This window comes from Solanum lycopersicum, chromosome 8 (assembly GCF_036512215.1).
Source record: "Solanum lycopersicum chromosome 8, SLM_r2.1".
NCBI lineage: Eukaryota > Viridiplantae > Streptophyta > Magnoliopsida > Solanales > Solanaceae > Solanum > Solanum lycopersicum.
Window position 1 is genome coordinate 3,631,695 of NC_090807.1, and position 14,869 is coordinate 3,646,563.

Genomic DNA, 14,869 nt, shown 5'->3' on the forward strand with positions numbered 1-14,869 from the left:
GCATCTCAATCAATCAATATGAATATAATACATAACCACCTCAATTATCTCAACTATACGGGTGAAATAAAATAAAACACAATCACACAAGGAATTCAAGTCAATAATATATCAGCTAATGCCCATATGCTTTGGCATTCTCAAATTTCAATCCACATTCTATAATAGTACTTTTCCTTTTTATAACACCGGTACTCGTACCAATGCCTGTCACACCATTGATACGAGACCACCATCTTTTCTCCTTACCCCTTGTCTATTTTCATCTTTTAATCTTTAATTAGGAAAACGTCCTTCAACAAGTCTAAAAGTCTTAACATACCTCGAACGTAGAACACGCGTCACAATCCTCAAGATTTTTCCTTTCCTTTCCGCAAGGCTTCAGAACATTCACGATCTACCAATTATGCAATATTCGTAAGTAAGAAAGTTTGTAGATATTCAAATTATTGTATGTCTATCATAGACCCTAAAACTCACTCATATTTCTAATCAAGCTTCAAATCTTGATATAATGTGTATGCCAAATTATCATACTTGTTAAATTTCAAGCCAATAATTTAACCTTAACCTCTCCAAATACCCTAGAATTCAATGTTAGATCTATAATATACACCTAATAATTAATTACCTATCTCAATATATTAAATTTGAATTTGCAATATGACCAAACTATTCTATTTTTATTTCTTTTTTTTTTTTATTTTCTTTGAAGAAGGAGTTTGTTGTTTCTTGATAAATATTAGTGGTATAGGTAGTATTTGTAGGTAGAGAGTTGCAGGAAATCATTTAAAGATCATTTTAAGGTGTATTAATGGAGGGGGAAGCTTTTGGGTTAGGGTCACAGTTTGTGACCAGCGAATGTAGCCATATAAGGAACGGTGCAAAGTCAATGTATGGAGAGTATCATGATGATATATTTGGCGTAGCTAGAAATTTCATTAAAATAATAATAATATGTTGTGTAATTTCATAAGTATAATCGAAGAAGAATAGGATATACACAAGTTTTATCTCTATATTTCTGGGTAGAGAGCAAGAAAAGAAGACGAAGCATGGTAGCAAGTAAGGGTGTAATGGACGGGTTGATTTGGGTTTTTCAATATCAAACCAAATAATTTATATCAGATTTTTAAATCTATAAACCAAATCAAATTAATAAAATTTGAATTTTCCAACTTCAGACTTTTTCTATAAGTATTCATACAAACATATAATTAACTTGTGCTTCAAATATTTTTTTAGTCCTGCCAAAATATAATTATCTAAGGTGTTTATTAAGAAAATAACACAAAATATGATATGAGTGATGACACTAAAAATATTTTTCTAACAAATAATAATAATGAAAATGCATAAAAGAAATATTACAAATTAATAAGGTATAACGAAAATGATCATAATTTAAAAATATTAAATCATACTAAAATAAGTCTAATAAGTATCAATTACATGACTAAAAATTAAAATTAGATTATGTATTTTAATTTGTGTAAACCAATGTAAAACTAAAGAACAAATATTCAACATTATTATTGTCATTCTTAGTGTTGAACTAATTTTTTTTGTCAGCGTTAGTATGAATTTGATTTTTATTTGAACTTTTTATAATTATTAACATATATGTCCTAATCTTTATTGGGCGATTTAAAATCCTAAGTTTGTATTTAGAAAATGTATCAAAGTAAATATTTTTATATAATATAAACAAATTTTAAAATTACGTACATAGTGCCGAGTTGGTTGGGTCTCGAATTGATTTTTTAGTTAAGACCAATCTAACCCAACCCAACCAAAGTATAGTCGGATATTTTTTTTTTCAATTTGACTCATTTAAAGTTTGTTGATTTTCGATTCAATTTTGTATATCCTTAATAACAAGAAAATATAATAATAACAAAGCAATTGAAGCAATAACGCATTCGCAATATAAATTTTCGACGAAGGATATTATACTTTCCATCTTTTAGGCTATGCGTCTCTGCTGCTACTCCTAAATTTATTTATAAATTTCCCTTCTTTTTTTTTCTTCTGTTTATCATTTGGATGATAATCCTTGCAGTAATGTTGTCACCAAATGACATAACACCCATATCAGCTATACTACAAGACATTTTTCTCTAACATCAGATCTTTGTAATTACTTCCATAAACATTGATTGGTTTTGTTGAAACAGAAACATCATCAAATTACAAACTGATAAACAATCAAGCAATGAATGAAAAAAAAGATAAATGACATGAATTCAAAAGGACAACAACCAATAAGCTTCACCAGTTTATAGTGACATAAAACATAACACACATTCGTGCCTTTACAATGTTATAGAAAAACTTCTTGCTAGAAAGAATCAACTTCTGAAGCCAAATGCAGACCACTTCTTTGATGAAGTCTCTTTCTTCGTCGTCCTTTTAGAGTTTGGATCAATAAGATTTTCTAAGGAATTCGGGTTTTTGTTCCGAGATCTACCTGCTTCTTTCAATAATTCAGCCAGCCTCTTTTTCTCATCGTTGAAATCAGGATTTGCAGTTCCGAGTTTTTCTTCTCTCAGTTTAAGAACGTACTCCAGAATCTCAATAGCATCATCCACTCTATATGTTACATAAAATGTCAGAACAACCTTAACATAAAAAATATGCTTTGAAAGGTATAGAAACCAGTAATAGAGAGGTCATTTTCATTAGTCGAATCAAAGTACAGCAACATATTGGTCTATCCTACCGCAAATGTAACCTCTAAGCACTCGATGCATATGGATTTGGTTCATAATGTATAATAAACCACAAAGTAAATGTAGGGTACTTGTAATATATTGCTACTAATTCTTTAAGTCTAACAAGTTGGCATTGCCTATACGGGTTCTTTGTTTCATCAAGAGATGTAAAAGAAAATGCGTAAAATATTAATATTACCTTCCTATAGCATCATAAGTGGCGGCAAGATTGCTATACACACCAAGGGTATCTTGATGGCAATGGCCACACTCCTGTTCCAGAATTTCTCTAGCTTCTTCGAATAACTCCGCAGCCTCATCTATTTTAAACAGTTGTACAGAAGACAATCCCATCTGATTTAAAACAACTCCGAAGAAAGCTGATTTCCTTTCACCACTGGCTCTAAGTTTTATCACTGCATTTTCAAAGGAATTCCGCGCCTCTTCATATCTCCCGACCATATAAAACATAACACCCATTCGTGCCTCTATGCCAGCAATGGTACTTTGCTGTCCCGGTTTATCCTCTAATAGTTTCATTGCCTTGAGCAGCAGTTTCAGGGCCTCCTCGGGTTCATTAAATAACTCATATATTGCTGAAATTTCCATCAATCCACTGGCAATATCTTCAGGGGTTGTTCCAGGTACAGGTTTTGCGTATATTCTGAGGGCATTCTCACAATAGGATCTGGATTCCCTCACTTTTCCTGTCTTGTAATATAGGTCAGCCAGCCTTACATAGACAGATGCAACTGAAGGATGGTTGTCGCCCTTAGATGATTTGAAAACAGTGAGTGCCTTCTGATAGGAGAAGACGGCCTCATCAAAACGAGACAACGACAAGTAGATGTTCCCTATTCCAACATCAATAGCTGCGACCTCAGTTTCCTGTCCATTGGCAATCATAGCCATATTGGCAAGTACAAGGTGCTCAAGGGCTGACTCATAATCACATTTAGCTTCACATATTAGAGCCATCAAACGACGATCAGCTGCCTCTTCAAGAGAAGCTGGAGGACTGTGCACACGATGGATTTCCAATGTTTTCTTACACAAACTCTCAGCCTCATCAAACTGCATTGCCTGAACATGAGCCTCAGCCAAGTACCTACAATTCCAGTTTAGTCGTGTCATAATTAAGTCCAATTGCCATCTTGAAATCGAATGACCACCAAAGGCTTATTGACCTCAATCACACGCATCTGTTATCTAAAGTTTTACAATGAATTCATCTGCTTTGCAGTAAAATGTTTTTGTCCATAATCCAATTCGATTATTCAGAAATACGAGTGACAATGTTTGGACATATACAACAAACAATAGGTTTATCCCAAACCACTTCTACAGATAAACATATAACATAAAGAACTAAAAATCCAAAATTTGCGAAGACTTCAAATGACAGGAGCAATGGGATAAGATACATTACCTACAAGTCTCTGCGACTCTTGGATCTGTGTCTCCCAAAGCTTCCATCTGCGTTTTCAACCCTTCTTTGTAAGACTCAATTGACCGATCCAATTGTCCTAGCATAGAATACGTATCACCAAGCTGCATATACCCTGAGAACGCCGCAAGAGCATGATCTGCGCCTCTTGAAACTTCCGGCACCTTAATCGCCGTTTCTAGCACTGGAATAGCTTCATCAAACCTCCCCAAACTACAATATATAGCTGCCACAACGTGCAGACTCATAGCTAGATCCAAACTCGGCTCACCGACAACTGCGCACCTCTCAAACGACTTCGCAGCTCGTAAAGCATAGTCTAGTGCTTTAGTCGGACCTTCACCGGAGGCAATGGTGTCACGCGCTAGCTTTAACAGGAACGGCCCTAGATCCGGATTGTCAAGAGATGACTCGTCGATTTCAACCTTCTCCGGCGGAGATTTCTTCTTTCCGGAGCCCCGATCCGGAGATGGCTTCGCCCGTGAAGTTGACGGTGATGGAGGTCGTCGTGGCGCAGGTGAGTTCGTTTTCGGGTTAACTTGTTCTGATCTACTAGAACCCGACGCGTTTCGGCCGTGGTTCTCATCGGAAACTGATATTCTCAATGCCGGAGTTTCCGGCGGAGTTTTGACTGAAACTAATCCCGGCATTGCAACAGCTCGAAAATGCAAAAAATAATAAAAAATCACACTCTTTACTTAGGAGGTTAATAAATTCAGGAACGGCTCTATGTGTTAAAAAATAAAGGCCTTTGCCCTCAAATTTCGCCGTCCCAAATTTTTGTCAAGAATAAATTATGTGTTAAAATTTTTATATATAAATTAATTATTTATAATATAAATTATAATTTATTTAAAGATATATTATTTTATCTATTCTAACATTTTTGTACTTTATTAAAAATAAAAATTAACAGTGAAAAGTGTTATAAAAGAATTACAAATTTCTTTTTATTTTTTTTTTAATTTTAGTTTCAAGCACTACTCTAAGCATATTAAAATGAGGTTATATCAAGGCATCAACTTTTTTAGTCAAATTTTATGATTATAACTCTTATCTTTATTTAATATTTATCAACTTATTACTTGTATCATTACATTAACAATACATATAATAATTGTATATTTTTCAATGTTGAGTTTGATAAAATCTTACACAAAACTAATAACAAAAAAATAATATTCAGTAGTAATAATTTTCATCTTAATAGTGTAATTTTTTAAATAAAAACGTAAATAAAGTATATTTATATTTTAGACCGCGAATTGAAACTCCATTTTAAGCCCCCAATTACGTTTAGCCGCTCCTAAATTAATTAATCTTAATTTGGCAGACTATGGGCCCGTTTGGCCATAAATTTTCCAAATAATATTTGGGGAAAATTTGGCAAATAATGTTTGTCCATACAATTTGTCATTATTTGGCAAATATTTTTGGCAACTATCCCAAATTTCCAAATACTAGTTTTTTCTAGTATTTGGGCCAAATATCATTATTTGGGATATTTTAAAAATTAAAACTTTACTCCAATCTTTTATCTTTTACAAAAACATCCTTTCTAGTAGTTGCTTGTGTTGTATTGCATCATTTTTTACGTGAACACCAAAATAGTGATGAAATATTTAGTGAATATTAAATAATGATATGATTGTTGATGAAAATTATTAAAAATTGGCTTTAGATAACAAAGTCATGTACTTTATCTACTTCACGATGTATGGAATAATTTTTGTTGCACTCACTCCAAATTACCACATTGCTTCAGTGTGATGGACATTATTTGTTATTGTTGTAACTAACATTCAATTGACTTGTAATACAAACTTTTAGTTAGTTTTGATAGTTTTTAAAACTTGTGTGTATAAATCATATTTTTCTAAAAAGGTGAAATATATTTTCCAAATTTTATGGCCAAACACATGGTGAAATTTCATCCAAATTTTCACTCAAATAATATTTGCCAAGAATATTTGGAAATCTATGGCCAAACGCTAGCTATAATCTGTCATATTAAGCAGTGATTTTGTGACTAGTGAATAGTGAAGAGGTAATTAATGGGATAATTAAGAAGTTAAAATGAGATTAATTAGAGAGAAACCGAAATTTAGCTAACGTAAACCAATTGTTAATAAGAAAAATGAAACAGATGAGACTTTGAGTGGACTTAATACTGAAAAAATATTAGGCCAGCTCAGATTTGTGCGATGTAAAGTGGGCCCAATATTGATGACGTGGACTCAACCTGAGCTGGAAGGTATCATTTTTTATTTGAGAAATTTTCATATATATATATATATATATATATATATATATATATCAAAATCAATAAATATATTCGAAAATATAATTCTCTCTTTTAACTGAAATTAGTTAATATTATATTTTTTTAATTATCATTTACTCAAAGATAAATAGATCTGATCACGTGTAAATATATATTTCGTACGAATGAATTTTTACCTATTATTTATAAAGATGACCAAAAATGCCTATTAGCATCAAATTAACTTATTTTAGTCAAGCAATTTAAAAGTAAAGTGATAATAAACGTATAATGCTTAAGATAGTTATTTTGATATAAGACGGAGGATAGTAAATTATAATGGATCCAAAGTATAATACATGTGTAAATTAGATATTAATTAATATTTTATCAATGGAGAAATTATATAAGAATACTTATGATTACAAGTTTTTTAAATTAATAATTGTATCTTTAATTAAATATAATAAAATAAATTATTGACGAGCATGGTTTGGTGAAAGTATTATTATAGGTTGTTGCAAGGCATAATGTTGTCTTAAATTATGTAGTCGTTCCATGATTAGTATCATTAGAATATGAACCTACTTGAATAGGCTAATTTTGGGTGTTCTAACATTCAAATAGCTTTTAAATATTTTATGGTGTTTGAATAAATTTAAAAGATATTTTCAATATAATAAAAAAATAAATCAAATTTATAGCTTTTTATAAGTCAGTAACTATACTCCATTAAACGAACTTTTAAATTTTAGCATATGACTTTGAATGGAAGAAAGTGCAAGCCATTGCAATAGTTGAATTTTCATATATTCATTTATTTGATTCGATTAGAGATTATCAATAAAGTTTATGACGAAATATTAATATTAGTAATTTTTTATTTTGAATAAAAGAATTTAAGTTGGAAAAATAATCTGAAATATATTTGAACTTTGATCGAAATTATTGTTACGATATCAAACTTTGAAAATGATATTTTATCCTGCACCATTTAAAAGTGTATTTTAAAGATATATATGTGTCCACGTGGACATAAAAAAATATTGCATAATCATAAATAATAATGTGTCCAGTGAGCACATTATCTACCTTTAAATACACCATTAAATAATTCAGAAGTAAAAATGTCCTCCATAAAGTTTGATATCGTAACAGCTATTTCGACTAATATTGAAATATTTTTCACACTCTTATTCCTTATTAAGTTTAAACTTCAAGCCTTTGAATATTAAATTAGTTTTCTACATAATATTTTATTAATATAAAATATTTTAATATAAATATAAATTCAATCAAATTTTAATATAATTTAATATTGAATGGGGTAAAATAATTAGACGTGTATGATGATGGATGAGATATTTGTCCAAAGCAACTTTGGATTTTTGGATTACTTTGGACACACTCACAATTATGAAGTATCATTTGAGATTCTATAGAAATTATAGGATATAGTTAGGTTACTTTTATTGGAATTAAATAATTTAAGATACCATTCTGGCTGTCTTTTCATTCTATTAAAAAAATAATTAACAATAATAAACACATGTGCTGGATAATAATAATTTTTTCAATTGGTCAAAGATTTAAGTTGTTTTTTAGGAAAAGCTACTTGACTAAATATATTTTACCATCATATATATTAAATCTAATATATATAATATCATTTTTAATATTTATATCATATATTTTAAAATATCTAAATAGATATACAAATATGAAATATCTTAAATACGATATTAAATAATAATCTTAAAATTTAAACTTCTGAATTAATGATAAATCAACAATTCAAGTTACTTTCTCTTATTTACGTCGCTTCCTTCCCCTCAAACCTTTAATTTTTTTTAGAAAAATATTTACAAATAGTCATTATAATAAATTTAATTATGCTTGATATCTACAGTTTGCATGTTGGATTGTAGCTACCGTTTAAAGTGTCTTGCTTATTCAATTTGAAGGTGAGTTTGTATAATTTATGGGTACAATCGCATTTTTCTATTTGAACCGAAATATGCCCTACCTTAATATGTGTCTGTATCTCTCACTCCCCCCCCCCCCCACACACACAAAATCTTCAAACACCTCCACCATCTCCGTCTTTTCCTAAATTCTCTTAATACATATTCGCTTGTCTCAAATCTTATCTTAATATAATATAAAGGAGAATCATAGACAAGGTGAAGTGGCACTTTTCTATGATCTACACATGTATTTATCTTTTTCTCATTTTTTTGGCTTTTCTTTTTTGTTTAAATTAATTATTTTATTGGAAAAGTCATTATATAATTTATTACAATAAATATTATATTAATGGAGAAATATTTATAACAAAACTCTTCACATGCCAACTTACAAAGAGTAATTATTCATAATTCATACCTGTCTAATTCAATTATTAATAAAAAAAATTAAAATTTTTTGTCCTTCTTCTAATTACAATTGCGAAAGAAAAATATTTTAAATATTCTATCTTTATTATTTTATTTAATTTATATAAAATGTATATTACTTATATATATAAAAAATTTATATAAATAATAAAACTAGATATAAATAAGGTGATATGGCACCTCTCAATGACCTAGAAAACTATTTATTTTTTTCTCCTTTTTTTGGGTTTTTCATTCATGTTTTACATTAATCAATCTATTAAAAAAATAATAAATACAATCATATTTATTACATATAATTATATCACATGAAAGTTACAAAAAAAAACCTCTATCTATTTGAATTCTCTAATTAAATAAGATGTTTTCTCAACTTCCTTCTACTTAATTCTCATCTATAAATAACAACAATCTATGATGCTGTTGCATGTTCATTTCTATTTTCTCCCTTTTTTGAGTTTTTTCATTCATGTTTTTTATTAATCAATTTATTAAAAAAATAATAAATACAATCATATTCATTAAATATAATTATATCACATGAAAGTTACAAAAAATACCTCTATCTATTTGAATTCTCTAATTAAATTAGATGTCTTCTCGACTTCCTTCTACTTAATTATCATCTACAAATAATAATCATCTATGATGTTGTTGCATGTCCATTTCTATTTTCTCCAACTTCATATTGTTAATAGTTTTTTTTTGTTTTTCAGCTTTATGAAGATTATAATAGATACATTTTTTAAATTTCTTTCTGTGTTACAATAGTCAAGCAAAAGTTTATCAAGATGAAGAAAAAAAATTAAATTCGTTTCTTTTATAATTATTTAACATTGTAAATGAGGGCAAAAATGGAAAAGTTTTTCAACATCTCTCTTAAATTTGGAACAATTCACTTATTTTGAACTATGAAAAAACACTCAACAATTTCACTTATTTTAAAATAGAGGGAGTATGTATTATTTATTAAAACTCGAGATTTTTAAAGTTTTGTATTAAATAATAAAATATTTTTTTATTTTCTAACTTTTTAGTAATTAAATAAAATGATCACAACAAAACATACAAAATACACACTAAAATGAATTGAAGTATTATTTTAGTGAAATATATTGAGTAAATAAAGATAAACTTTTTTAATTTGTGTGAAGACGAAAAAAATTATAAATAATTTCAATATGATATAAGAACAAATAATAACAGAAATTCTTATATACTAAAAGTCCTACTTATTCTTTTTCTCCCATTCTTTGCTTTTTTATCATTATTTAAATTGTGATATTTTATAAATAATTATACATTTAGTGAGTTTTGTAACTCCACAAAAGTTAAAATATTCACTATTTATTATTTGTATAATTATTCTTTGATAATTAAAACAAATAAAAATGACTATAATTTTGTGTTGAGTTATTTGTTGAAATATTAATATTTATTGCTTTTCAATTTTATTATTATGATTTTTTACATTTATATTTATTTGATTAAAATAGTAGTCGTTCTTTTCTTTGTATTATTATTGATATGCTTTTTGTTAATTTTCATATTTTAACTTGCATAATTTTTTTAAAAATAAAGAATTTTATAAAAAATTATGTCCCTGACAAATATGTTTTTTTTGCTAAATAAATCATATTAAAGACTTATATTTAAAAAGGTCTATGTTCAGTAGTTCCTTATATAAAAATAAGAAACCATACTTTAAAAAATATGAAGAGGACAAATTTTTTACGTTTCATTTGATGATTCATGACAAATAGAAATTTACGTTTTTTCAATATATAAAACATATTATTTTCAACCTCACAAAATAATACAAAAATAATATCTTATAAATTGAAACAATTATTATAAATATTTTATAGTTTTTACTAAGTATTGAGCATTATTCTTTTAGTATGTGCTAATTTATAATAAAAAAATATTTTTAAAATAATTGTTGAAATTGCACGAAGCACAAACATGTTAACTAGTTCAAAATTAAATCTCGATAATCAGAAGTATATAAAAAGGTAAGTTACTTTTTCTTTTAATTATTATAATGTACATTGGCTTACATCCCATTTAGATAGAGTTCATATTGCTCTAAAGTTCAATTATAATTTTTTACAAAATAGGTTTTACATGGTTTGTCTTTCTCGTTTTTCAATTGTTTTAAAGGATGACCATTCATAAAATCGTAAATACATATAAGTTTAGGAATGATCCAATCAAAATGGAAAAATTACGAAAAGCTTTAATTAACAGAGTTTCACAATTTAAATCCTTTAAAACTGTTGAATACATATATTTCGTCTTTAATTCAAATTAATAATTCATGTATCTCGACTTTTAGGACTGCTTGATACACATATTTTGTCTTTAACGAAACATGTATCTCGCTATTACTATCAAACAAGAACTGATTAAGAAGACGAAGTTTAGGATTACAAATTTACTTTATTTTATGATTTCCTTATATTATGAAAACTTGTTAGAGTTGATATGCAAGGATCGTGTAAATAAATTTGAGTTGTTAATTTGTCATTAATTTAAAAAATAAGTTACACCCTCTTTAATTAAATTAATAGCTCATGTATTTCAACTTTTAAAATCGTTGGATACGTGTATCTCGTTTTTAATGATACATGTATATCGCGGCCAAAATATGACATAAAAAATAATATTTACAAACTATCTAAATCCTATTAATTAGAATATAAAGTAGTGAAATTTATTTAGTTTAGCCTTATATTTTAATTATGAATCGCAATAACAATATGCTAATCAAATGACAAATTCAAATTTTTTATCGAAGGGGTTCAAAAATTATAAATATATATATTTGAACTAGAGTATAAAGTACAAACCCCAAAGAATTAAATTTAAGAAAATTAGGCAGCTTGTGCACCCAGTAAAAATCAAACAGGGAATAGTATTCGCGGCCTAACCATGTGATCAGTCATCGTTTACTTACCCCGAATCATTGGATTATCTTTCTTTGATTTAGATGGTTCAAAATTAATATATATACATAAATATAAAAAGTCAAAATTTATATATATATATATATATATATAATTTTTTATCAAAAGGGTTTAGATAAACTCCTGCAACCATGCATATCTACCCCTGAATTAACCATTATATTTTTGTTATTTTTGACATACATTGAAGGTCGATGTGCTAACGAAATTTTGAATTCGTGAAAGTACCATTTCACTAGTTTTTGTTAATTATATTAGTAGTTGAAGTTCATGAGTTCTTACCGTAAAATCAAGTTGATATATAATGTAACAACTTAATTTTCAAAATAAATATTTAAAAATAGCATAAGATGTGAACTTCTTTAAATTTACTTTATATATTTTAAATTCTTTTAAAGGAAAAAAATTAATTCAACCACGAAAATAAGGAGTTATTTGATAGCTAGTAAAAAATTAATTTCCACCACGAAAAGTTTTTATTATAATGAACATTTTCTTTGAATATTCTTATTTTTTTACTCCCTCCGTTCATTTTTATTTTATCATGTTGCGATTTTTAAAAGTCAATTTAACTATTTTTTAAAGCTAAATTAGATTACATTAATTTGATATTCTAAACAAAAAATTTATATATTCAAAAACTATATGAAAAGTATTACAAATTGCAACTTTCTGCATATCAATATGGTGAAAAAATACATCTTAAAATGTTAGTCAAAATTCTTATAGTTTGACTATAAAAATAAAAACCATGACAATTTAAAATGAACGAAAAAAATAGTAACAATTTCAAAAACACGAATTAAGACCAGAAGCGCATCGCCAATCGATATTCGTTGGCATCTCTTTTTTGGAATGGTTGCAAATTGATGATGGACCTTAATTAGTTGCCAATTTTTGGGCCAACAAGTTGACAGCAACCTCATTCTCTTGCAACTCAAAAGTGTACATCTTAAATGTTAGGTTCCATTGTTCCATCATCTCTTTTATTTGAACGTCAAATATTTAATTTTCTATTTTACATATCTATCATATTAAAGTCTAAAATAAATTAGATATACAGTGTTCTTTGACATTTTTCCATCAGAAATTAAGTAAAAAGAATAACTAAACTTCAGCCATGTACTATTAAACTAGAGGACATGTAAACTCACAGGTCACAAATTTAAAATTATTTTGAAATAAACTGACGTACATTTTACACACTCTGCGAATATGACTTTGAGCGATGGTCCCAAAATCGACATGGGACGATGAATGAGAATTTTAACATGTACTTATAAAGTTGAATTCGAAATTTATATGTGAGTGTGGTTACAATTTGATACTGCATCTGCCTTATAGCTGTTTGCATTTAATTTACAAATTTTATGGTGCGTGGATCCTATGCCACCACAAAAAAAATAAAAAAAATTGATTGGATTAAATATAAATTTATGCCATTTTCTGAACCTTTTTGTATGATGTGATGTTATTCAAATAGATATATTTTTTTTTACCAAATAAGCATTATTCGTCCTAATTTAACAGTTAGTTTAAAGGGGAAATAAAATAGTTTGTAAAGGTTTGTTTTTAATTGAGAAAACATGAGACAAAGTAATAGAAACAATATATAAGAGCATGACTTGTGTCATTTTTATAGGTTCAATCACTTAATTATAAGGCATAAAAATATAATAAAGACACTCAAATTTAGTTTCACCTATGGAGTAAAATATTTCAATTTTGAATATGCATGTCTAGAGAGTTTTTGGCTAAAAATATTTTAATTATATCCCAAACTTAAATTACGTCATTAAAGTATAGAAAACATCATTTAACTATACCCAAAACTTAAAATTACATTCTTAAAGTATCATTCTTACCATAAAACATCCTTCAAGTATTTTAAAGTCAGCAATTTTCATCCTTCTACTTGAATATCTCGTAAAACTACCCCCGATACATTCCACAAAATTAAGGTGTCCCTTCTTAATTATTTTTCTTAGATATATCAAGAATATTATCATGAACTTTTCGTAATTGAGTTAAGAATTATGCAAAACTTTTAATTTGACCGTTTTTTAATTCATTTGTCATGTAATTTTAATTAAAGATATTGTTAGTTTAAATATGTTTCTTCTCAATTGAATATGCTAGAAGCGATATTTGTTGGAGATTTCCGCTTCTAATAATGTAGAATGAAACTCACATACGAGGCATAATCAATATTTTGGTCACTTCAATATTAGATTGACCTAAAAATCTATTGATTTATTTGGTTAAGAAAAAAATAAAAATAATTAATCTCCAACTTCTTTCCTTTACGAAAAAGACAAATTTTGTACGCGCACATCTTCCAATCATTTTTAGTTCCCATAAGCAACAATGTCTAAGATTTTTTGTATTTTCCAAGAACTTTCTTGTAGCAAGTAATGATATTATGCAGAATAACTTTTGTTGATGGTCACGTTAACTATTCATGTTTTCGTAAGATCCATTAGTTTTTCTGACAACATCTAACAAAAGGATGAAAGTTGTTCATTTATAAATACTTAAAGGATGTATTCTACTAAAAATGATACTTTGATGTAGTTTAAATTTAGGGTATAGTTAAAAAATGTTTTCTGCTAGATATGATACTTTAAGGATGTAGTTTAAATTTTTGGTATAGGCAAAAGATGTTTTTAGCCAAAAACTCCATGTCTAGATATCTCAACTCGTCTTCATTATGTATGTTGAAAACTCCAACTACAAGATGCTTATCTAGACACTTCTATATCTAGTGTTAATATTAGCATTGGGTGTTCGTGAAACATCATAAGAACAAGTTAAAATGTTTGGTTATCAATTAAGATCGAATTAAATGTCTAAATATGTAATTGTTAGGATCGAAAAAACCAGATTAATGCGGAAGCTAGCAAAGCAAACCTCGAAAGACCATAAGTAAGAAGACAAACGAGAAATATATCAAAAAACATAAAGATTTGATGTGATTCGATCAATCGACCTACATTAACTAAGGAGATGAGCAATTCACTATAAATATGAGAATACAAAATATAAAGAGAAATAACATCAACAATCCACTCGGCATACAA

At 27.7% G+C, this 14,869-nt stretch overlaps 1 protein-coding gene across 1 annotated transcript; it reads right to left on the bottom strand.

The window, feature by feature from the left end:
* Positions 1–2,351: 2,351 nt before the first annotated feature.
* Klc-I2I (kinesin light chain I2I isoform) lies at positions 2,352–4,811 on the bottom strand. The gene is made up of 3 exons (NM_001279278.1): positions 4,144–4,811; positions 2,914–3,822; positions 2,352–2,592 (listed from the first exon to the last, which is right to left on the bottom strand). Exons 1-3 carry the CDS (start codon positions 4,809–4,811, stop codon positions 2,352–2,354), a joined length of 1,818 nt encoding a protein of 605 aa, NP_001266207.1.
* Positions 4,812–14,869: the final 10,058 nt, after the last annotated feature.

What these genes read in the sequence shown, in the direction of transcription:
- Klc-I2I (NM_001279278.1), bottom strand. Translation starts at nt 4,811, where the DNA reads ATGCCGGGATTAGTTTCAGTCAAAACTCCGCCGGAAACTCCGGCATTG. An exon ending in AGAGTCGCAGAGACTTGTAG is followed by an intron (nt 3,823 to 4,143) that starts GTAATGTATCTT and finishes CTGGAATTGTAG; the next exon opens with GTACTTGGCTGAGGCTCATG. An exon ending in ACTTATGATGCTATAGGAAG is followed by an intron (nt 2,593 to 2,913) that starts GTAATATTAATA and finishes TGTAACATATAG; the next exon opens with AGTGGATGATGCTATTGAGA.